Source organism: Topomyia yanbarensis, chromosome 2, assembly GCF_030247195.1.
Source record: "Topomyia yanbarensis strain Yona2022 chromosome 2, ASM3024719v1, whole genome shotgun sequence".
NCBI lineage: Eukaryota > Metazoa > Arthropoda > Insecta > Diptera > Culicidae > Topomyia > Topomyia yanbarensis.
This window is the reverse complement of record NC_080671.1, coordinates 461,311,691-461,338,512: the sequence shown is the minus strand read 5'-3', so window position 1 is coordinate 461,338,512 and position 26,822 is coordinate 461,311,691. Positions and strand designations below refer to the sequence as shown.

Below are 26,822 nucleotides of genomic sequence, written 5' to 3'. Positions count from 1 at the left end.
AGAAATAGTTCATTTGTTATAAAGGTAATTCACAAAATGTTCTTAACATCTAATTCCTTGAATCACGTAGATGTGTTTTCATACCCCGACATTCAAAATCGGTTTAGTTTTGCCCCTAAAACACCAGTAAAGCAATACTCTGTATGAAACAATCTCATTTTTAATTAGTGGAAATTGGCAAGTGAGGACTAAAAATACAAAATGTTTAATATCTCTGCCGCTCGTGCACGGATTTGGACAATATATAGCTTGTTAGAAAGGTATTTTTACAAGCTTTCTATTTATGTGGGACAGTACTGTATTGTTCGAAAGTTATTTGCGAAGAACCTGCTGTGTTTTGACAAAATCGCCCATATCTCAGAAAGTGAACAACATATCGAAAATCAAAAATAATAGTGTCAAATGGCAACGTTAGGCCTTTTATATGAAACTTATTTCATTAATATCGGTTCAGCCATTGCTGAGATAATTACATGACAATTTGTACATACATACATACACACATACACACACACATACAGACATTGTCTCAATTTGTCGAGCTGAGTCGATTGGTATATGAGACTCGGCCCTCCGGGCCTCGGAAAAAGTTTTCAAAGTTTGAGCGAATCCTATACATTTCTTTTGTAAGAAATGTAAAAAGGCTTTTCGTGTTTCCTGATCCCACCGTTTTCAAGGGAAAAATAGTTTTGAAACCCTAGGTGTACTAGAAAAAAGTTGGGCATGAAAGGGTTAACGTAAATGCAAAATAATCGATTTCCCCATATAAAATCCCATACAAACTTTAAACGCAATGCGCAAACCCGGGAAGCAACCGACCGCTCCCAAACTTTTCACAGGCATTTGGGACCACAAAAGGAACTCAAAAAGTGCTGTGCTGAAAAATGTCATTTTCGAGCCACTCTAATGTCCACTATGTTTCAAGGTAATTTGTGTTCCTTGAACGATTCTCCATTTGGAACATAAAATAATTCTTGCCTGAATTTGCCCGTTTATGAGTAATCTTTGATTAAATGGAGACGGAGATGGATTATAAGATTTCTAGTTTAAAATTTTGACTCGTGCTTTTAATTACTGGTGCACCTCCGATTGTCATAGCGAGTCGCACAATACTACATTTTGATCAGGAAGAATTGTGTATTTAGTGGTGAAAATTTTATCGAGATTCATAAACATGCCCAAAAGTTATCAAAAGTGGAATGCAAAAGACGTAAATAATTTTGGTCCTTCATATTGAAATCCAACGAGGTCAACAGAAGTGATCGCCTAAGGTTCCAAATATCAAAAATCGATTATGAATACCATGATTAAACGTTACTATCAAAATCAATTATGAATACCATGATTAAAGGAACTATGACTTTTGATCATGCAAAGCAAAACAAATCTAGAGGTGGAATATATGACTGAATACCACAAACGAAAAGAGTAGAGTAGTGCAAAAGAATACTGGGATCTCTGGCCGTGATTTGGCCAAAAAGCTCACTTTGCCGTACACTTCAGCTTGGCGAAATTGTTTGTGAGAAGGTTGATAGTCGTAGCATGTCAGCAAGCATGACATGTTCTGACCAAGTATAACGCATGAATTTAAATGGACGTTTCATCGTAATAATGACTTTGGACAAATCTTCGGTCAAATTTAATTTAAATAAAACTATGAATCTCAGGGAATTTGACTTGTTTTCGTATTTTTGTCATATTCATTTTTAGTTACTGCAATTTGCATGCAAACTTGTTGTCAATGCATTTCGTCGCAGAATCGGCTTATTTTCTGTAATCTAGAAAAATACTATTTTTCGTTCTTTGAGAAATATGTGCATCGGACAGCAACTGAATAATAATCGCACGGAGAGTTTAAAAGTTTTGTAACTATGTTGCATAATATTTAAAAATACATAGTTTGAAATGGCTAATAACATCAATTCTCATAATAGCTACATTATCTAGACACCCAAACATCTTAATGCGTGCAAATCAACAAATTCTATCATTTAACTACACACTATTTAAAATTCGATACATTATAAACGTTATTGGCATACACTGGAGCCATTAAATCTTCATTCGTGAAAATTTACTTATATTTAGATTGAAATGTTGGCCATTTTGCATCCGCCATTTTGAATTTTGAAAATCTGACATTAAAATCGTAATCTCCGCCCCAAAAAACCGTGGTATGCACCTTTGCAGGTCAATCAAAACCATTTTGGACTTTTGGCCAGGTTTTTAGGGAAATCCGCCACTGTGCAGTCATGTAAAACAGTCGAAATAGAAAACACATCGAATGCACGCTGCCGAGAGGCACAAACCCTCGATTACCTACGGGTCACGTTCCATTTGAGTCAGTATATTTTGATTCCTCACTCTGAAGGCCTACAATATTTTTGATAAGGCAGATTGTCGTACAAAAATAACATAATTGATACTGTGCTAGACTACGACGGCATAGGAAAACTCGCTTAATCTGGCCGCGAGAGTATCGTGAGACCTCAAGAAGTTCATTTTTAGAGGTTTTCATGTAGATTCATTCACTATCCCTGATGTGATGTAGAAATGAAAATTTACCACATGCGCGGGTCGCTTACCAAACAAGGATTGTGTCCCGAATTTCAAATTTCCTCTTTTACTTTCTGTACAGCTTCCTTGTGCATTTTTTGCTACCTTGTTGATTATTGCTCTTGCTTGGTGCCTTTCGAACTTTCTATACATGTTGTAGAAATCATTTCATTGTTTTTGCTCAAAATGAATTGAAACTTGAATCGAAATGTTGGATTGACGTTTCAATTGGTCCAATGCCATCCTGGCTATGCAGTGCCTCGTTTCCTACCGCTACCGTCACTCTGCTTGATTATCTGATGCTCTTTAAACGTCACATGGTATGATAAGGTGCAATGTGTGAATCCGAGCAACTGATCCATTGTTACCCACACGCTAAAGAGTTATAAACAATTGAGTGCTACTAGCATAGCCTTCAAAATGATTCTATATTCATCCTAAGTTGGGGCCCCTGGACCAGTGTGCCTATGCGTAAAGACGGTTCGCTTTACTTCACTTCGCTAACAGAAGGCCAAATTTGGAATCACTTGAAAACAAATAATGATTTTTTTTTATCTATACTGAGCATGGGCTCCGTTAGTAAAGACGGTACTTGGATGAAGGATTTTTTTCTGATAGCGACTGAGTAAGCAGCAATTGATGATACGGCGCGCTCAGAGTTCACCCAAAATTTCTGTTCTGTTGAAATCGTATCAATTTGAGAGTGCTACAATTCCGTATATCCGTTATTTTTGGGAGATACATGCGCGACAGTTTTCAAATTATAAGTTTGTTTAAAATTTCGAGTGGATAATTACCCACTCAGATATTTTCACATTGGTACTACCCACGTCATCCGCAGGCCCTGGGAAGAAATTGAAACGTGCATCCATGGCCTACTAAAACTAAAATAATGAATTAGATTTATTTGATGTAACTTTTTTTGCATTTTCTGGGTTTATACCATTTGATAATGTTACTAATTTTCTAATTCCAAAAAACCGCCCATCTTGTTTCATTCTGACACTAAGTAGTACTTCATATCTGTTTCATTAATTCCAGTTACAGTAAGAAGCCGATAGCACATATCCTCACAAAGGAGTTCGTTCCATCGCCGGAGTTGGTGCAAATCTATTCTGCCGTCGACTACCACAATGGTCGAAATATCCACCAAGTCGATGCACCGTATCCTGCAAACGGCGTAGATAACGACTCCAGATGGTTCGGAGGTAATCATCTGCACTATCCTGCTGGGTTAGGTGCTGAAATAAGAACCGAAAAGCCAATAGCCCATAACTGGCCTGCGAAGTGGGAACACAACAAAAATGGAAAATTCCTCTGGTTACCCAATGGACAATTCCCCTTCGGTGGTAGCGGTGGCGGAGGAGGACCCGATTCAGACAGCCCGATAAGCAAACACAATTCTAAACTACCATCGCCGAAGGGCAAATGGAAGTGGGTCCCAGAGGAGGAAAATGAGCCAACGGGACAAGGAGAATCTCCGGTGGAGAACGGTCAAGTTCCAGACATTGAGAATAAAATAGTTTCTGGTCCTCATCATCATCTGCTTAAGTTTCCATCCCGTGATCGTCCCTACTCCTTCGATAACGCCGTCGGAAGTCAAGTTTCTCCGTTTAGTGGAAACGATGGCGGCGGCATCTCACCGGACGAGCCAGGAAGTACAGTCAATTCAGGACAGGATATATTTTCCGGTGGCGTAGGCACCAATCTGCAGACCAGTGGCAAAGGGGACGAGGCGCTCACGCAGTAATAATTACATTAATTACACATACGTTCACTACCAGCCGGTTATCAATTTTAATGAGGCTGTAATCGGTTTCTCGTTTACCCACAGCATTTCGCCCTGGAAAAAGATCATCCACGTACTGACGGCGGCAATTCCGATTGGGCTCATTATATCGGCACTAACCCCTAAGGTCGTCTACATCAACCCCAACATGACACAGTGAGTATATCTTCAGCCTCTATCGTAAGCTTATCTGTAGACACCTAAGCTACTTTGATTATTTTTTGCTCGCTATCCCCCCTCTAATAAACCAATTTATCTTACTACACGCCGAAATTATGTGAAAGTCAAGTTCACGGAGGCGAAACCTCACAGATTTGGATCAGTTTTTCGCGAAAAAAAACATTTCACCTCAAACTAACTGGGTATTACCTAAGCAAAAGTGCGCTGGCCCTCCGCCAAACAAGACATGGAGGAAGACTAGCGAAAACGAAAAAGTAACATAAACCTTTCGCAGCGCTTCGAAGTGTGATGGGAAAAGTTAAACACACGACTTTCCATCAACACTAAACTTTGGGCTCTGGTCGTTCAAGTCGTTTATTGTGTGATTTGCATCGAACATCGGACAGCTATTTACGCTATGGGAGCAGCTTCAGGCATTGAGGCGATTATCGTTATTATTACGTTATATTCCACATACCAAAGGAGGCGGTTCATGCGTGTCGGTCAGTGTGTGGCAGTGGGCAGTAAGCAGTGGACAAGTGAGTGAGGGCCCTGCGGCCACCGAACCAAACGCACACGTGGTTTCATCAATCTAGTAGGCTGAGGAAGCCCTAAGGCCACCTTTCGTGGGGGGAAGGGAGGCTCGGAAAGGATCACATATGAGCACTCGTCACCATGTCTACGGTTCATTCATCTTTTCGTTTTCATTTGAATGGAAATGGCTGATGGAATGAAGGTAGTACCAAACAGCCTTTAGACGATCATCGTAAGCAACTAGCTTACAACACCGGGCTGGTATTTGTGTAGCTACATTCGACCAACCACGTTTTCACTTTCAACGGCGGTGTGTAATAATAATTTTATGAGAAATTTTTGTAGCTTTTGAGTGGTTTTTTATGCTCCTTACGACAGCCTAACATTCCTAAATCGCGCCGAGTGCGTGTGTGGCGTTTGGTGGCCGGTGTTTTCCTGTCAACTGTTATACCTACCGGTCGGATGGCCAATTTACATACCACCTATCAGCGAAGGCTTGAGGTAGGTATTTTGACAGCCATAATCGGCGCTGAAGGCTCGCGCTAAATGAATTTCATGCGATAATGTTTAATTTGCTCATCAAGCTTTTCCATCATATTGTTTATGTTATGTGTGTGGAATGTCTTATGATAGTTAAAATAGATTAATTTTACTGTCCAACGGGTGGTGAGCATGCGGGTGCTAAATGATTTTTCAGGACCGCTACCAAAAACAAAGTATCAAAACCACATTGCATCCGGACAGCATTTATCGCAACGAACCACGCGGTAATGGGGTCAATGTTATGAGCGTTACCAGTCCAAATAGTTGAGTTGTGAAAATGTTTTTGTGACGATCGCAGCAACCTTCGATTTTGAAGTGTTTTCATCGCTTTCGTAGAAAATTTTCGCGATGTAAAAGTGCGAAGGAATTTGCATTCCAATAAAGCTTCAGTCGATGTGTTCGACATGTCATTGATGTTAATCCAGACCCGTAGCCAGGACTTTGTTTCGAGAGAGGATTAAACATTGTTTCAAATATGTATTAATTCTGATTACTTGAGACAGTCGCTAGAAACTGTGTGAAAATTTGAAAGTTCTTAGCGAAAGCGATTCCAAAACTAAGCCAATAGAAACAAAAAATATGATATTTGTTTTTTATTTACAACTTACAATTTACTTTAGTTACAAGAATAGAGTTTAAAGTATTTACAGGCTAATCGAATATGACAACCTCTAATGGTGTTAGAAAATGCATAGTATCCTAGACTAAACGTTTACAATGTTTAGAGGACGATTAATCTTAATTAGTATAAAAATATCATCAATAAACCCGTTTCACGAAATTTAACACTGATCTGACTAGCGAATTGTAAATTCAACTATTATTTTCTTAATCTGATGTCTTACCACTATTGTAGCAGCAGGGACACTTAGCAGTAACTCAATTATAATATGTTTTCAATTTCTGTTATACTATATCTTATTTATTTTATTTTTATTTTGGAATTCATAATCTTTTGGATAATGAAAAATTTATATATTTGAATGACTTAATCTACTGAAGGAAACAACTTAGCAACATTTGCTACACTAACATTCCTTTTCTTCCCCGATGACTGTAAGGACGTGGCCGACGCCGTTATTGACATTTTGTAAGTAGGGGTTTGCCCACTACTCGGGTTCTTGTTTGCCCGGCGTACCCTTCTTTTCAGGGCGGCCTAGGTGCTCCTACCGGAATTTCGGATTTTCGTACAATAACAAACAAAAAGAGGAAAAAACAAATAAATTCTAACTTTACCGTTTATTCTCCCGAAACTCCCCTCTGCTGGTCGTTCCTTACGGTCTGCTGCTGATGACGGCGGGAAGGCGACGGTTTTTTCCCGACCGGCCGGGACTCCAACGGCCGAGTTCTCCTGCTGGTATCGTTGGCTGCTCCGGCAGCGGTCCTTTGCAATTAGCCAGGGAGGTGAGCAAGGCTCTTTTGTTGGAACCTCCCTAGCGACGGGGCGAATAATCGCCGGGTCCACTCACTCCCCGTGAATGGCCCAGGAAGGTTCCGCAGTAACCTACCTCAGGGGGAACCTTTGTCCGCCCTGCTTCGTTCTCCTTTACGATTAACTGTGGAGGAGAGCTAGGCTCGTTCGGCTAATCCTCCACAGTGAGAACGGCACTGGTGTTACCTGGGTCCTTTTTGGTTAGCCGAGGAAGCGAGTGGCTCCTTGGTATTTAGCTTCCTGTTTCGGCGACCGCACACCAGGACTTTTCCGAATGCCCGGACCACAAACCGATACACTGACGGCTTTAATTTGCCGTCACACGCGCGCACTGCACTTTTATCACGGTGGCGGGAAACTGTCCCGAAAAAAGAAATACGGTTTTTCGAACGTCTGTTCGTGGCTGTGGTCCGTCACTATCTGCCCATCTCGATGGCCGCCTTTTCACTCCACCAAACAACCACCAAAAAACACACCGCCGCATAGCTGTCATTGCCATGGTACAGCATAGTTAGCAATGACTTTTACAGCGAGAGGAGAGCGGAGACCTACCTAAACCCTATGTTACTAATTCACAAACATAAAACAAAAATTATCTAACCTATCTATACGAATAAAACCGTTCACAAACGCGAAAATGAACAAAAATTTACAACTAAATGTGAACGGTACCGAACAGCGGTGAGCATAATTTTACGTAAACAATACACTCTACGGAGTGTATACGAAAAAAAAAGGTATATTTCCACCCAATGCAAAATTGTTACCCTGGCGGGTTACAATCTCGCCCACACCGGGTGGAAAAAAAATTGGAAACAATTTTTTTTCTAACCTAACACCTAACACCGATACAATAATAATAACGAAATGAATCAATAAATAAACAAAGAAAAACTAACTAACCCTAACCATTTCTTCCGCAATTTATCAATAATATTCATCACAAAAATCTAATCGACCGGATGTCCTCATCGGTGAACTGTTTGACTGTGTTGGGTCTGATAATACTGACAGCGTACGCGAAGCGAGAGGTTGTCAGCCATTGTCATTATTCGGTTATGGGTTGAACCCTAAATCCAATCCGAAAACAAGATCGGTAACAACTCGATATTCCCAAAATTCTGCAAGTGGCATTGACAATTTTCAATGTTTCAACTTGCAGGGGAACGGTTGTCGGCATTATATTGTTCTTTTTCATCGACTGTCCAGAAATGTCTTACGTGTCCTTACGATACCAGTACTACACACTTGTGTTGGGGATTCAATCCAAATACATTCACACAGTCCCATTCATTCATCCTCAATCACTGGCCTTCTCGATCATTCACATTCCGATAAGCACTTCGAATTAACCCCAAAACAATTTAATCTTATCATTCACACATGCATTCATTCACTCTGTTCGATTCCACACTCATACATTCACTCATACCATACCGCTTAACACGTCATCGTTTCTCCCACTCACAGACATTCCGGACAAAAAAATTGTATATTCGTCCCTTTTCGCCTCAAAACGCTTCGTACAGGGCAAAAGAAACGTTTGAGAGGGACCAAAGAATGTCTTTCGCATAATTTTAAAAATATCAAAATGATTCCCGCTGGAATCAAACGAACCATCCCAGGTTTAACCACAAACCCAAAATTATGCGAAATAAAACTTTATCTATCGACCCGAAATCGAAGACACGGTATCGTTCTACCCCATTCGCTCTTCCACTTACACCACTCTGATCCAAATCGGGCTACACCTGCATGATGCCGAGCATTGATGCGAACATCGGGGAAACGGTCAAAATTGATGATGGTATCATCATCAAAACAAAACAATACGCGAAATCGGCGGTAGCAAATTGTTTTCATTCGCGATTTTTGAAACGATTCCGCGCGATTTCGTGTTTTATTTCGGTCGGGAATTAGTCGCGCTAGTGTTTGTGTGTGTCCCTATCGAAGTAGGAATAAGTGAATATGTTTTTTTAAAGTTCCGGTGCCCCCAAACAAGAAGAAATTATATATAATTTTGTACACCCGTAGGTGCGAGTGTTCCCCATGAAGAGGGGTTTTTGAATAATTTGGTTTGCCGAACACGGCGGAAAGTGATGTATTTGATGCGGCCGGGGCCTTTAAGAACTGCACGGTGTAGAATTTATGTTTTAAAGTCGGTGAATTTCACCCCGCCGTTGCAGTGGCAGGCCCCGGGGCATACATTTTGTGTGAATATTTGGTTACCTCACTGCGCGAGTGGGGCGCAAAAGAATGTTATAATTTTGTTTGCCGAACACGGCAGGTAGTGTATATAGATGCGTCCGGTGCCCGGGAGAACGGCACGGTATAAGATTAGTGTTTTAGTGGAGTATTCCACCATACCGTAGTCATCACCGGGGCCGGAGCATATATTTCGTGCGAGTGTTTGTTTACCACACTGCATGAGTGTGGCTCTGAAAAATTGCCAGAAAGTGTTGAAGAACCTTCTCGCGGCAGTGTTGGTCTTCCACAATAAAAATAGAGAAGACGGAGAAATGTTTATTGTTTTTTTTTATTCGGACCAAAGTCCGTGTTGTTGCCGTCGGGAACTGACGGCTGCTTTTGGAAAACTCCCAAGTGAGTAATCCATATAAAAGCATACCGTCAGTCCACAGACGGCACGGAAAAGTTTTTATGCTGGTTTAAGGAGATTTGCTGGCCAAACTCCGAGATTTTTACCTGCTAAATCCTCCAGCTCGTAGGAGGATACACCTTTTCTTGAGACAATTTTTGCCGGTAAGTATTGTGGTCCAAGTTTAGCATTGTAAGACTCGAGTGCATTCGACAACTTCATGTTTCGACGGTATACCATTTGTCCTGTTTCAAAAGGATTGGAGAACTTTCGATGACGCAAGTTGTACTGATGTCGAATGCCCTCGCTTGCCTTTGCCAAACTTTTGACCACAATCTCCCGGATTTTGTCTATCTGTTGGTGTCTTGTTTCTAGGTCACCCTCACCGGAAATCCTGCTGAAGTCATCGGCAAATGCCATTTCACACCCGTGTATAATGAAATGTGGACTAAACCCAGTGGAGGAATGAACGGTAGTATTTAGGATGCGCTCCACATCGGTGATGTGGACATCCCAGTTGCGCTGCTCGGTTCGAGCATATGCCCGGATTGCGGTGTTTATCGAGCGATTTGTTCGCTCCACTGGGTTAGCCTGCGAATGATAGCGGGAGTTCAGCCAATGTTTGACGTTGGTTTCTTTTATGAATTGACTGAACTCCTTCGAGGTGAAAGTGGAGGCATTGTCGCTTAGCAAAATTTCCGGGCTACCATGGCGATTGAACCACTGTTCGCGCAGTATCGTACAGAGTGACGTACTAGCGATTTTGCGAACGGGGGTTAACATGGCGTACTTGCTGAAGACGTCGAGGACGACAAGCAAGTGTTGATTGCCACGTTTGCTTTTTGGAAGAGGACCAATATAGTCCACAGAAACCATTCGCCATGGTGGATTAGTCGCACGCGACTGACCCATTTCGGGCTGGACTGGGACGAAAGGAGCTTTGATTTCCTTGCACGTCCCGCATTCTCGAATAAACTTTCGTACTTCCGATCCCATACGAGGCCAGTAATATCGCAACTGCACTTCGTGGATCGTTTTATCGTATCCCACGTGAAGCAAATTTTCGTGGGTACGTTGGATCAAATCTTGACGGAACTCGGGTGCTGGGACGAGTTTCCAACTGAACCGCGAGTCGCACGGAACAACTTTTGAGTTGACATACTTGAAAAGTTGATCATTTTCCACTTTGAAGTCGGCATAGTCGTCAGGATTTTGGATAACTTTTGACTTCATGGAACAGTACCAGTCTGAGGTGGACAAAGCTGAAACGGCTGCTACGGCCCGGGATAACGCATCAGGAACGACATTGTCCTTGCCTTTCCGGTGCTCAATAGACATGTCGTAGAGTTGTAATTCTAAACTCCAACGACTCAAACGTGAACTGGTTTTCCATTTAGTCTTCAGTATCCATGTAATCGCTGACGAATCAGTGACCAGTCGAAAATGATAACCTTCCAAGTAACCTCGAAAGTGTTCAACCGCCATTATCACCGCCAGACCTTCCTTCTCAGTTGCATGGTAGTTCCTTTGGGGAGTGGTCAGTTTGTGCGAAAAGTAAGCAACTACTCTCTCGCCCTCGGGATACTCCTGCACCAGAACAGCAGCGACTGCTACGTCACTAGCGTCTGTCTGAAGGATGAACTCTTTGGAGAAGTCTGGTGGGACTAAAACTGGAGGAGTGACTAGAAGTTCCTTAATTTTAAGGAACGCGAGTTCTGCCTCGGAGTTCCAAACTAAGCTCTTGGTTTTCGTTTTGAGCAGATCGCTCAAGGGAGCAGTGACCTCACTGAACCGATCAATGAAGCGGCGGTAATAACCGCACATACCGAGGAAACGACGAAGTTTCGTCACGGTAACCGGTTTCTCGTAGTCGAGAATCGGCTGAATTTTGTCAGGATTGACCTTGAGTCCGTCCCGATTCAACAAATAACCAAGAAACTTTAGTTCGGGTACTCCAAAACGGGATTTTTCCAAATTGATGGTTAGGTTGGCTCTTGCTAGACAATCGGCCACTGCTTTGAGCAACTGTATGTGATGCTCGAACGTTTCGCTTACCACGATGATGTCATCTAGGTAGACGAAAACGTAAGGTTCCCATTTACCTCGTCCTAGAACCTGGTCCATCAGTCGCGCCAGAGTAGCGGGGCTGTTGACGAGACCAAATGGTAGACGGGTAAATTGGAACATACCCCTGCCGGGAACACTGAAAGCGGTATATTTGCGACTATCCTTAGCCAGGGGTACCTGAAGAAAGGCCTCCTTCAAGTCTATGGTAGACAGGTACTTCGCCTTGGGTAAGCCGCCCAATATTCGCCCAGGGTGGGGCAGAGGGTATGCATCTCGTACAGTACGCTCATTGAGAGGCCTAGCGTCTAGACAAAGGCGAATTGAGTCGTCTGGTTTCGTGACCGCCACAATATTAAGCGACCAATCCGAATCAGACTCCTCGATAATTCCCATAGACCGCCATCGGTCAACCTCTTCCCAGACCTTTGACAGTTTCTTTGGGCTCATGTGATAAGGATATCGGCAAACGGGTGCCGCACCTTGGAATTCATCTTTGATGACAATCCTGTGCTCTGTGAATGAGGTTGGGCTTAGCTTTCCGGGCTCTACTGCCTGGAAACACTTCTTTACTTCTTCTACGCGCGCTAACTGTTCCGAAGTGAGTATCGACTCACGCGGTACTTCATCTTCTTCATCGTCTTCTGATTCCTGACCTGAGTTCAACAGAGCACAGTTTTGTATCTCAGGAGAAATCCCAAAGGCGCGCCAAAAGTCCATACCTAGAATGGAGTTGACGGTCAGATGCTCTACTACAAGAGTGCATAGGACCTTTGTCAAATTTTGAAAAGTATACGGGAGATACGCTTGTCCAATGATTGGTAAGGATTGACCATTTGCAGAACGTAGTTCGAATGGTCGTTCCAACCTTTTCAAGGGACTTTTCGAAAACTTTCGGTATAGCTTTTTAGTTATAATTGTGGCGTTACTACCACTGTCGAGCAAGGCTTTGAAGGATTTGCCGTACACTGCGACAATTGCAAATGGACGGTTATCGAACGGGTCGTCCAGGACGATGGTTTCGACAGACAACGAATTATCATAGTCCTCATCACGAGCCGGTCGAAAACTGTCGTAAATCTGGGGATGGATTGTTAGTTGTTCTTTGGAGCGCTGCTTTACTGCCAACTGCGACTTCAGTTGGTTCTGATCCCGTTTTTTAGGCAGTAAGGGCAACGAGAAACATCAAAGCCTTTAAACCCACACACGATACAGAAGACCCGTTTTGGTTTCCGGCATTCCTCATATCCGTGTCCTTTGTCTCCACAATTGTAGCAGACGCCGAGCACGGGAGGACGATGCTTTTCCACCAAATACTCCAGACACATTATAGGTTTCTGCGGTGGTTCGATTGGTTTTTGATTGTTTCCCTCGAGATTCTTGCCGTCCTGATTCCCTTGCTGTTTCTTTTTCTGGTTGTCAGGAGGCTTGCTTGAATCAAGACCTGCCGGTTTGGCATTCTTGTTCCAAAACGTTTTGGATTTTGCGTTGCCGTTATTCTGTCCACCTCTCTTTTGGTTTTGATTGTTTTGTTTTTGTTTGTTTTGTGGTGGATTATCAGAATAAGCAGCAACTTCCCGAGAAGAACCGAAAACTTTCTGATAAATCGGCGTCTTGGAGGCGTCGATCGATTTACCAAGACTCATCAATTCTGAGAGCGTGTTCACTGGCCTGAGGATAAGCATTTGTTTATAGTCGGCTTTCAGGTTCCGCTTGAGCACGTCGAGTTTTTCGCTCGGTGCCATTGGAACCGTCATAGCACGAAATATTTTCTCCATTTCCAGGAAATATTCCTGGAAAGATTCGTTACGCATCTGCCGGCGCTGGAGAGCCTTCATTTTGAGCGTAGCATCAAGTTCAGGATGAACAAAATTTACCTTGAGCTCGCAAACAAGATGGTTCCAGTTAAACAACCGGTTTTGCGCACGCATAGCCTGATACCAGGTCAAAGCATTACCAGTGAACAAATGCATCGCAGAATTGAAAAGTTCGTCTTCGCACATTTGCTCACACGCAGCGTAACTCGCTACGGTGTCCAAGAATTCATTTAGTCCCGTTCCTTCATCAGTTCCAGCATACTTCCGAATTTTCCAGTCAGCGACGCGTTGCGGGTTACGCGAGTAATTCCTTGGGGCTGCCATCGATCCGTTTCCCGCGTTGGTAGATATTGAAAAGTTCGGATATGATGGTCCCGCCAGCTGTTCGGTCAATTCAGGAACGTAAGGCTGGTTCTGAGTATGGTACGGGGCTGTGAATCCAGTATTCTGTTTCGGTTTCTCGATAGGAAGTGATGGACATAGATTTCGTTCACCCGAGAATCCTCGCTTCAACACAAATTGATCGGGACTGGGCGCCAGTGTTGGGCGAGGAATCTCTGGTGCATCAAATGAATCGGGTACGTCCATCAAACGCAAATCTTCCAGATCGGTCTGCAGATCCTTCTCGGAAGCACTTTCCTTCTGATGTACTAGTGCCCGAAGTTCATTCACGGATTCACGAAGTGAGACAACTTCTTGAACCGTCTTTCTCAAAACTGACGAAATTGTTGTCAGTGAAGCAATCCCGCCCATTAGCGTTTCGGTAGCTTTTGAAAAAGCATCAGACCCCTGAGACGCTAGGGCTTTATTATCGTCGGATTGCTGTCGCAATTGTCGAATCTCGTCCCTCATCTCGCACAAGACACGCAACAGGTCGTCTCCTACGAGCTGTTTGGAAAGACATCCTTCGTTATCGGAAGGATTGGATCCCTGTGGAATTGCAGGTACGTCTGTACTCAGCAAATCTCCCAAAATCTCTCCATCCTCCCCTTTTTGGTTGTCGGGAGGAAGTACTGCCTGTTCGTCACTGAAATGACTGGCATAAACTGCTAGAACTTCCTCCAGCAACCCCGAAATTTCCTGGTTGACCTCCCCTGCCGCATAATTTCGGATAACCTGGAGCCTAGACCCCAAATGAAGCAACCGTGTTCGGTAAATCTCCTTGTTTGGGCACCTGTACTGGAGATCTTCCTTGATTGTTAGTAGTTTACCAAGGCAGATCTCCTTTTCTTCACCCACGTCACCCCGAAAATTACGAACTAATTCCCTCCGAGACGACCGCTCATGCGAAAAAATTCCCCGAAGACGCCGTTGCCGCTGGACACCCGAAAGATCCGAATCAGGAGAGATAAAAATGCTTCGAGATAGCAACTCAAAATCCAGCTCATCGAAATGTAAATGATCGACGCGCATGAACACACACGCTTGGTTGAATTTCTCCAACGCCATCATAACTCGCGCTATATTGGAAGAAATCACCAAGACACAAAGCATGTAGGTACTGACACGGTATTATTTCCGATTTTTCGCCCACTAACGATTCCCTTAAAATTTCAGGAAATCAAATTGTACCAAAAATGTATCAAATCGAATTGAGAATTCAAGGCAATTAGCCACCACGACCAAATGAATGACGATAACTTTCAAACAACTCGTCCGGCAGACCATACACAAACAACTCAATCCACAAATTTGGACAAAAAGGAAAATACAAAAAATCAAATAAATATACCAAAAAATGTAAATAAATAAATAATACGACCGCGGAACAATATTGCGGAAGAAACCTCACCGACTGTTCTACGAAAATCCTAGATTTAGTAGAAGCACCCCACACTCCGGAAGAAAAAAATATTTTCCAAAATAGGAAAATATTTTTTTCAGTGTGTTTTGCGCTGTGCGCCAAATGTAAGTAGGGGTTTGCCCACTACTCGGGTTCTTGTTTGCCCGGCGTACCCTTCTTTTCAGGGCGGCCTAGGTGCTCCTACCGGAATTTCGGATTTTCGTACAATAACAAACAAAAAGAGGAAAAAACAAATAAATTCTAACTTTACCGTTTATTCTCCCGAAACTCCCCTCTGCTGGTCGTTCCTTACGGTCTGCTGCTGATGACGGCGGGAAGGCGACGGTTTTTTCCCGACCGGCCGGGACTCCAACGGCCGAGTTCTCCTGCTGGTATCGTTGGCTGCTCCGGCAGCGGTCCTTTGCAATTAGCCAGGGAGGTGAGCAAGGCTCTTTTGTTGGAACCTCCCTAGCGACGGGGCGAATAATCGCCGGGTCCACTCACTCCCCGTGAATGGCCCAGGAAGGTTCCGCAGTAACCTACCTCAGGGGGAACCTTTGTCCGCCCTGCTTCGTTCTCCTTTACGATTAACTGTGGAGGAGAGCTAGGCTCGTTCGGCTAATCCTCCACAGTGAGAACGGCACTGGTGTTACCTGGGTCCTTTTTGGTTAGCCGAGGAAGCGAGTGGCTCCTTGGTATTTAGCTTCCTGTTTCGGCGACCGCACACCAGGACTTTTCCGAATGCCCGGACCACAAACCGATACACTGACGGCTTTAATTTGCCGTCACACGCGCGCACTGCACTTTTATCACGGTGGCGGGAAACTGTCCCGAAAAAAGAAATACGGTTTTTCGAACGTCTGTTCGTGGCTGTGGTCCGTCACTATCTGCCCATCTCGATGGCCGCCTTTTCACTCCACCAAACAACCACCAAAAAACACACCGCCGCATAGCTGTCATTGCCATGGTACAGCATAGTTAGCAATGACTTTTACAGCGAGAGGAGAGCGGAGACCTACCTAAACCCTATGTTACTAATACACAAACATAAAACAAAAATTATCTAACCTATCTATACGAATAAAACCGTTCACAAACGCGAAAATGAACAAAAATTTACAACTAAATGTGAACGGTACCGAACAGCGGTGAGCATAATTTTACGTAAACAATACACTCTACGGAGTGTATACGAAAAAAAAAGGTATATTTCCACCCAATGCAAAATTGTTACCCTGGCGGGTTACAATTTGAACGCATAGATCTCTCGAAACGTGCACATTGAGGATGGATAGCTACTCCCAGGCCCCATTCGTTGATTCTCCATGCAATTTGGCTTGTTCTGGTCAATCAAGGAGTAGCAACTACGAATTGTACGGTCATCATGCTCATGCTGATGAAGGAAACTGCCCAGAAATTGATCACAAATCTAAAGAAAATCACTTAACACCGATTACTGATATCTTCTTATTTACGTAAAGTTTGTTAAGCAACCTAACCAACTAGAAACTTGAGCTTAATAACTGTCTACTTCCGGATCAAAGATAAGTCATCTAACATTATCGATGATATTCGCGTGATCTATCTGAACAACACTCGACTGTGTACAAAGAGGTATTTTGTCCCGCCCGGGAAGTAGAGATTGATGGTGTGGTCTCCGAGAGGTGCCTTAATAACGAAATATGTGGTTGGCTCCTTCCAGAACCTTTTGTTACAGTCAGTGAAAATTTTGGCATGCAAGCAATTGCGTTAAGCAAAAATCAAGGAGTATAAGAAAGCAATTTTGTTTCATCAACCTCATTTCAAGCCTTTTGCTTGTTCGGTTCTTTCAAACTTTGTTCTTTTGAACGGGGCTTTTCTATCTGTTTGCTTTTTGAACTGTCGTCGATACTTACAACGAGCCATAGAGTTACCCATTGTTTTCCTTCTGTGGAGAGACTTCTAATGAACTGAAGCATTCTTTTGAGTAAAACTCCGAGAAGAAATGCTAAAGAACGCTACGCCACCGGCTACGACTAATTTCTACGCTTCCCTGCACACTAAAGAGCGAGATTCTGATAATCCTATTGAGGGAATAGTGTGCCAATAAATCGAAAGAGCAGAATAAAGCTTCCTCGTAAAGTCCTGAGTGTCACTTTTTAAGATTATTCGCCAGGGCCGAGAAAACACTATGTCATTATTTTAATCGGATTAGCCTTCGCTCGCTTGTCAAGTCCGAATCAAAGGCAAAGCCTTATTGACATTGTTTCCATATACCTAGTATTCCAGCTGATTCTAGAAGACTTCAACTCCCACGGTATGCCATGGGGTTGTCTTCACGATGATAACCTGTCTATCTTACTGCATAATATTCGCAACAATTTCTGGGATACGGTGGAAATGACACTAATGCCTACTCCACTAGCGCGATCAAGCACGTCAGATTTATCGGTGTACACGACCTCGCTACAATTAGTGTGATTGAAAGATCTACGCGTTCACTACATCCGAAACAATCGAATCAAAACAAGAAATTTCTCCGGTGGAAGCGTACAACGCTTCGACTGGCTTGATTCTATACACTGCTATGAAAGGTCAGACGAATCGAGTACCCGGCGCAAACAACCGTTGACGATCTTCTACGTTATAGTAGGCAAAGAGTGCTCAAAATAGTACGCGAAAAAGTGCTATATTTTGAACCGCCTGATTTTTTCCGAATATGCGCGACGTTAGAAATGCAAATTAAAAACTTGATGAAAGCTAAAAACACGGTTATTGGCACCGGTTCGTCGACGGATGAACGAGATAAACAATATTTCGTATGGTGGCTAGACGCAGATTCACATTTAAACGTTAGACGTTTCGCGATGAAATGATTATACTGTATATGAACGTAATGATCGTTTTATATTTACTTATCAACGACTATGTCCACATCGTTACAGTTCCAAGGAAGCTCTCCGTTCAATGGAGCATGGAAAGCACTTCTTGTTTTTTTTCCGGCGAAAATATGGGAGTTCCTGAGTGCTTAATCTGAAAAATCGTACCAGATTACCAGATACAAATATTAGTTTAAGTTCTTTCGCATTACTCCATTCCGGGTAATTAGAAAGAGGATATTTAGATTAGAATGGTAATGAGAAGGCAGACACTTAGGCACTAGAAGGTGATATATATGGAAGATCGTGTGGTTTAAACGATTTTTCAGTATTTCTTGACATAGGACGCTCAAAAAAATTTCGTGGGACAAAGGAAGTTTAGGAATTCCAAAGGCATTAACAAACCTTGATCAAAGAGGATGGATGATAGTCGTGGCTTCCTTCATGATGCCTTGATATCATTCATGATGCCTTGACAGGAATCTTCCGTTTGTTGAAAAGCTGCTGTTGCTGAATTTCTTTTTCCCCTCTCATTGTTGGCCTCTCCTCATTTTCCCTGATACGATCTCTGCTATTGATGTTGGGATCAATCCCTCTTGTGTATGTCGTTTGCCTTCCTTATAAAAAACCTACTAGTGTTTACCTTTGCTTTAATTTTCAATCAAATATTTATTCTTGTTAAAAATTTATAAATTGTATATCTAGTCTTTAAAAATATTTCCAACTACATCCTTTAGACTGAATAAAATATTTTTTGTGTATCGATCTGAACTCCTTGTCTTACGATGTAGGTAGATGTGTCAAAATGTATTACCCTTAAATAGAATATAAAAAAATCTAATTTCAATCAAATCCAAATTATTACACCACATTTTCAAGAAATTTAAATTAAATAGCAAATACATTTGTATCTGAATAAATATATGACATTGTTGTAAATCGAAAATTTCAGACGCATGCATTTTGTGCGCGAGATACATACGTGGTTAATCTCAAGTTTTGGTTTGTTCCACGCTTTCCAGTGGGTAATTCGCCCCTCAGCAATTTTCGAGTGGGTAGTACTACTCCTACTATCCACGTATTTCGCCGGCCATGAAAGAGAACACATCGTTAAATTGCAGCAATTTCTGTGAATCCTTTGCAAAGTTTTTGTCAATGGTAGTGTTTATGGCCTCATTTCTTCTGGAAGTTTGATATTCTATGATGCTATGCCAATTACAGTTTCTAAGCCAATGCGTCAATTCCTTAAATATATATAATTACACTAATTTGCTCTATAATTGGTCTATTTTTGAATAAATTTTTGATTTTTTTTCACGAACGCCATGAAGAAAAAAAGAAGTTCGGCTTCTTGTAGAAAATTGTAATGTCTGTTTGAATACAAGTTTTCTTTTACTGCGATTTGGGAAACTGTTTCAATTAAATTTCATGCCATTTTATTACGGAACTATGGTGATCACCTAGTGGAACTGAAAAGATTTTTTTCTTTTTGCCTTTCTCAATAGAAAGGTATAGCAATTGCCCTAAAAGTCGACTTTTTTAACCGAGGCCTGGAGGGCCGAGTGTCATTATACCAGTCGATTCAGTTTTTTAGTTAGGCTCAGAGTGCAATTCCGAAAGCAGTATAGAGTTTATAGAAAAAATAGAAGATAAACTTTCGAGTCGATTTCAAATGATTGATTATTTGTTCTTTTCTGTTCACCTTAATTTCTACTCATCTCGTTCTTTTTAATCTATATCGAACAAAAAAAGAACGACTGACAGTCATATACATCGAAATGTTAAATCCAAATTATTGATTTATAGATTCAACCAGTCACACCATATTAGTCGCTCTTCGTAGTTTCCTTTTGGCGTCCGTACGTTGTATCGTCAAATCGTTTTCAAATTTGCATGGACATTAAATGAAAACCATTGAAAGCAACTAAATTGCTTCTTCTGGTTGCAACATTAAGTTTTCGTTAAATTTAATCTAAGAGCCGATATTGTAAGCAAACATTGATAGCTAATTGAATGATTTATTGACTAATATGTGATTCAGATGCAACCGATTGAAGGAAGGAACAAAATCGCGACCATTAATCTTTTTTTTGTTTTTTTTTGTATTATTTTCTTTTTGATTATATTATTTTGATTGCATTACATTTCTAATTTAGTATATTGGGTGTTCAGCCACAAGTGGTGACTTTTCATCCCCATTGTTTATATGATTCGGATAATTATTATTAAGATATAATATGCTTTCGCAGTTAAGTGATTTTTGCAGTAGGAAGTTTTAAACCTACTTGTCATGTCATGAGCTAAACAAATCTTATAAACTAACTTATAAACTATAAAGAGAGCTAATCGTTGCAATTGGTGATTGCAACGATTTTTGTCGGAAGGTGCTAATACTGTTCGTCATAATTTCTAATGCTCGTTTGTGCTAAACCAGGGAGGACGCTTCAAAATCATTTTGAGAATTTTATTCTGAATCCTTTTAAGCGTTTTCTTCCTACTAGCACAACAACTTACCCAGATTGGCACTGCGTATAGCATTGCAGGTCTAAATATTTGTTTATAAATTAATAGTTTGTTCATTAGGCAGAGCCTAGAATTCCTATTTATAAGAGGATATAAACATTTTATTTATTTGTTGCATTTTGTTTGGATTCCTTCAATATGATCCTTAAAAGTACGCTTTTTATCGTAAATCAAACCCAAGTATTCTGACCACGTTAAATACAAACCCTTATGCTTATGCGGAAATACAATCAATTGTGTTTTTGCTGCATTAGTGGAAATTTTCCATTTGTTCAGGTAATCATCGAAAATATTCAAGCTTTGTTGCAGTCGACTGCAGTTAATACGAAGACTCCTACTAGTGGCTGAGATACTGGCATCATCACAGAAAAGTGACTTTTTGCAGCCTGTAGGTAGATTTGGAAGATCAGAGGTAAAAATATTGTATAGGATTGGTGCGACACTTGACCCTTGAGGGACACCTGCTTTTACGGGTAGCTTATTAGATTTACAATTCTGATAAGAAACCTGTAGGGTACGGTTAGTAAGATAATTTTTAATTATCTTTATTATGTAAATTGGAATTGAAATCCCACATTTTGGCAATTAATCCTTTGTGCCAAACAGTGTCGAAAGCTTTTTCGATGTCTAGAAGAGTGGAATAGCCCTCTGAGATATTTGCCTTTATCATGTCAGTTACTCTCACAAGTTGATGAGTAGTTGAATGTCCAATACGAAATCCAAACTGCTCAGGAAGAAAAATAGAATTCTCATTGATATGTGACATCATTCTAGTTAGGATGATTTTTTCAAATAATTTACAATATCGTCTAGAGAAAATACTTGATTGGAACCGTTTTCATATTTTTGTAAGACTTCGTTTTCAATAGGACTCACAACGTTGAGATTAAAATTATTTACGCTCGCTTTCGAGCTTTTTCTTCGTTTGTAAGAAGTATGTGGTCACCTTCCTTCAAAGCTGGAATTGGTTTCTGAGGTTTCTTAAGAACCTTAGAAAGTTTCCACAAAGGTTTAGAATTTGGCTTGATTTGTACAACCTCTTTCGCGAAATTTTCATTTCTTAAGAGTGTGAATCTATGCTTAATTTCTTTTTGTAGATCCTGATAGATACATTTCATAGCAGGATCACGAGAACGTTGATATTGACGTCTTCGAACATTCTTCAAGCGAATCAGAAGTTGAAGATCGTCGTCAATAATAGGAGTATTAAATTTTATCTATGTTGTTGGTAAACTGATAAATTTCTAGCATCAACTATAGAATCATTTAAATTTTGTAATGCCGTATCAATGTCATCTTTATTTTGTAAGTTTTGTACCTTTCGCTTTGTGATAATTAAACACTGAGTAAATGGGATTGGAAACAACTTCGTGAGAAAGTGAAAAAGTTAGAAGTGAAGATGATCAGAATCAAAGTCAGCATGTGTAATCAATTCGCTAGAAATATGGCTTTGATCTGTCAAAACTAAATCAATTGTTGGTGAATTACTTACAGACGAATAGTACTTAGATCCATTCGGGAACAAAATTGAATAATAATCAGTTTACCGTTGGAATTGTTTTGAGCATTATTCCACGATCGGTGTTTGGCGTTAAAATCAACGATTATGAAGAATTTCGACCGATTTCTTGTAAGTTTTTGTAAGTCTCCTTTCAAGAAAATAATTTGCTCGCCAGTGCATTGAAAAGGCAAATACTCTGCAGCTAGAAAAATTATACCAAAATCGGTATCAACTTCAATACCCACACTCTCGATCACCTTGGTGTCAAGAGACGGCGTAACAGAATGTTTGATCCTGCGATTAACCGCTATTGTGATTCCTCCGCCGAATCCAACTATTCGATCAAATCGATAAATAACAAAATTAGAGTTACTCTTCAATTTAATATTTGGTTTTAAAACAGTTTCGGTCACACCGGCTACATGCGCATTATGTGTCCTCAAGAAATTGAAAAATTCGTCTTCCGACGTTTCAAGTGAACGAGCATTCATTACATAATTGACTTTAATTTAATTACAATTTTGTTAGCAAATTCCCACCCAGTATGAAAAGCTTCAAACATGGAGGTAGAATTTAACATAGCAATCATCAGCTACAGCATGGATTCTTGCAAAAAATTCAATTTCCTTCCGTTTCTTTACCTAGATCCGTTGGACTAAAGGAAGCGTTGGATGCAAACGAGATTGGAGGCGACGTAGCCGTTATTTTACCTGCCACTGAAGCATAAGATGAAACACCGTTGTAGGATGGTGTGACGGAGACAGAAGAACCTGGTATAGGTAGAGAAGTTATTCTATTTTGAAGTGGATTAGCACGTTTAAACTTGTTTTCCTGATGTGTACCTGAAGAAGTAGATGCATTTTTTATTTGTTGTTTTTGTTGCTTTGAACGAGAATTTATATTTTTCTCGAGTAAGCCAAGCCCAAAAATTCGATTTATGGTTTTCGCTACAATTAGGGCATTTGAAAGTTTTTGTGATTTTTTCACCGGACAAGTATTTTTTGTGTGCGATTTATTACCAAAGATCATACATTTGGAATCCAAATGACAATTTTTTCAGCCTTTGGCATCTACGACACTGGGATTTTGAAAAAGTGTCCTTTGGAACAAAATGGACAGAATTGGCCTCATACTACGCCAGGACACTTTTAGAATAGTGGCATGATGACAAATCTGGCCAAAATAGCGGAGCTTCGTCGTGCTGCTGCAAGAACGGCAAAAGACGCTTCTCGAGGCACTCAGATTTGTAGATCTCGCCATTTACTGTGCCCTTTGTCACGAAAGGCTCACTCCTCAGTCCGCAAGAGCAGATGGTCTGCCAAATGAGATATTTGGAGGCGAACGTCGACATTTTTTTCGTCTTAAATTTGTCGTCCACATAGAACTTGCTCTTGCCGGTGAAAAAACTCCAACCCCGGAATTAGCTTAAAATCGGCTTTTATATACTTTAGTCGTCCATCTCACAGCAGCCATATTTTGTCAGCATCTTCTCGTAGAGCTTCCGTGCCCGAGTTTTAGCCGTCGATTGTTGCCGCTCATCGCGGTTTGGGAAGTTCTGTACCTTGTATGTATGTAGTCCAGCTCTCTTCTTTGCATTCTGGACGTAGCTCTGCGACATGCCGATCTTTTTAGCCAAATCACGGCTTGAGACGTTGGGATTTGCTTTAATCATCCGCTTTCCCTCCGTCTTTTTGTTCTCCGGTCCCGGTTTGCTTCCAGCTCCTTTGCCGTGGTCCAACGTCAACCGCTCCTGGAACCGCTTCAACACTCTGGAGACGGTTGAATGGTGAATGTTCAACATTTTTCCCAACTGCCGGTGTGACAGGTCAGGAAATTCCAGGTGCTTGGAAAGAATTTGTTCTCTCGACTCGCGTTGGTTCACCTCCATTTTCGTTGAATCGAAAAACACGACTTCGAGTTTGACAGCATGTAAACAATACACATCAATGAGAAAGTGTGCAAAATTTGGTTGATTTTTACCCAATGGTAAAAAAGTTATGCCCTGTTGAATGTGTCGCAATAATTTCATGTTCGCCCTTTATTATAAATCCTTCTTCATCGGTATTTGATTCTTTATTGGTGGTGTTGGTTATTGATTTGGAAACATTTGCTGTAATCGTTTTTACTTCTATGTTGCTAATGGCAGTTGGTTTAGTGGTACTGGGCCCGATCGCTGTTGAGCTAGTGTTTGTTAATGCCGGGTCCGTAGTCGTTACTTTACCAACCGGTTGTGGTTTAGAATACGATAATGGTATACTGGCTTTGGTCGTAGCAGGTGGAATTTCCTTAGCAGCCTCCGCGCAAGGTTTTCCGTGGTGTGGCAGCTGATCACAATATTAACATGTAGGAATCTGTCCCGGGTACGTGACTAGTGTTCGTTGAGAATATTGAACACCATGAGGTGATTTGCATGTGAAAGTCAAGTAAGAGGGAATGGGGTCGGACGCATTCTCACCACACGAATGCCGTTGCGGAGTCTTGGGAAGAAGTTCTTCCAGGTATCTTCCTATTCATCTCTCCGTATTTTGACATGATTTAGCGGGGGAACTAGTACGTGAAGCCAGGTCATGTATCTTTATTTCAATACTGTCAACATCTAAATGTCATTATATTCAATGATGTGTTTCATGTTGTTCTTGGAAGCGAATGATTCTGCTTGACTAATGTTTTTGAGCATCATCAGTACTAAGTTGCGTAGCCAGAAGTTTGGTTTGGTTGAGGGGGGGGGTTTGTGACGAAAATCGATTGATTTTCGAAATTGCTTCAATATAATGTAAATTTGATAAAATATTGAAAGTTCAAAGGTTACTTTCGCAAATAGCCTGATATATCTCTATATCCTGAATATATGAAGCATTCATGCCTTCAGTTACATTATTTGTAATAAAATTCTCGAAAACTTTATTGAAGACACCAAGTTCTTCGAGACTAAATTTGTTTGAAGAAATTATACATCCATATGGGAGGATTATTCACCAAAATTATTTAATCAAAAGATATTTTATATTACAAAATTCTTCGAAAATACTAAACCTCCAAAGCTGACCGTAAAACTGTGTTGCAGCATTTATTTTACTTCTCTTCGCTATTAAAGTTCATAAGTTAAGAACGAATCATTGTATTCGAAATTATATTACGCCATTTAATTCAGTACTCAAATTCACATCATAAATAGCCACTAACTTGACAATTGTTTTAATTTTCTTTATCTTCGGTTACCCTCAAAACTCCTCTTGGTTACGCCACAATATGTACGAAAGTCGCTTGGGATCAATTTCCGATAATTTGAAACGAGCAATTTGAACTCCGAACAGCGAGCCATTGGGAGTATTGCTTCTTATTAACACTTCAATGATTATTTCCTTAGTTTGCAGTACAAAGCAAGCGTACAAAAGGTATAAAAGATATTCCAAATGAATATGACAATTCACAGCGAAATGTTAATGACAAGTTAGCATCTCCACTCTCCCTATCAGAGACGTTTCCATAGGTGGGTTAAATGCCAAATTGCAATCTACATGCGTAATAAATATAACAAACACAACGACAAGGGCTTTTGATCCCTCGGCGGTTCAAAAGGAGAATGGGTGGGAGAAGAGCAATACTGGCAAAGACCGACTATCATAAGAGCGGTTCAAACTCGAAGATGTGACCCAGAGTAATTCACTGGATGATTTTGAAGAAAGGACCAGGAGTGCGATTTTACGAAGTTTAAGCTTCCGATGGCCCTATATTTTCTGACAGAGTGAAGTTCTGGAGTGTTCAAATGTTTACCACTGTTTAGGAAAGCAAAAGTAGTACAAAGCTAGTGTCAGACCTTCATGAGACCTCAACCTCTTTTGCAGGTATTCGTCAATGTAGACATATCGGTAATTTAATAAAATATCTGGCTTACTTTGACACATCTACAGATGACTTGCCACACAAAAAACTTTTTGTGTAATTCGACAGCTTCATCTCAGGCCAATTCAAAAAAAAAATTAAATGTAAAGTTTGCTTTTTTTAAATACGGTTTTTAAGCCAAAGCTTTGAAAGTTATACCTATGGCGTGGATAAGCCGGTATATTAATACATGCTGTTGCTTAGTGTGGAATTAGACGTCATCCTTTACGGCCATTGCACAACCACCAGAAGAAACCTAAAATATTGGTACACAATCGGGAATAGCGAATCAGAAAAGGTGACTATATGTCAGTGATTTACTCAATATAGAATGGATAAAGGATATGATGCAAAAACTTAAGGTCCGTCCAGGTTAAGTCTTCGATACGGATCAATACCTTGATCTAGGAACTCCTAGCATGTTGTTAATCGCCTCATATGACATAGGAGCAGGTTCCCAGTGGTTCTAGCTTTCTGTGCAGTAATCATTTACGTTTGTTCTGCATTAAAGAATTATTAAAGAAAAGCAATTGAGAAATTGGATGTATCATAATTTTTGAGATGGCCTGGCTCAGAATTTAGTGTAGTTTCAGTATACAGTCCCCCGTTTTACCCACTCCAACGAATTTATATGCATGTTTTTGAAATTACCATTATGTAGAGACACTGTAGCTCACAAATCATCTTACAAATTAGTTACCGAAATATAAAATTATTTATTGAAAATGTAGTAATTTTTATTAGTTTTGAAAACCATTTCTGCTATTGGATTTGATGCTGCTACT

The 26,822-nt window shown here is 40.9% G+C and overlaps 1 protein-coding gene across 1 annotated transcript in view; it reads left to right on the top strand.

The window, feature by feature from the left end:
* The window catches only part of LOC131681177 (uncharacterized), a 78,015-nt gene that overhangs the window by 38,211 nt on the left and 12,982 nt on the right, over positions 1-26,822 (top strand). The window contains exons 3-4 of the mRNA XM_058961887.1: positions 3,598-4,302; positions 4,391-4,501. Coding sequence (XP_058817870.1) covers positions 3,598-4,302; positions 4,391-4,501 — 816 coding nt within the window. The remainder of the gene's footprint in view (positions 1-3,597; positions 4,303-4,390; positions 4,502-26,822) is intronic.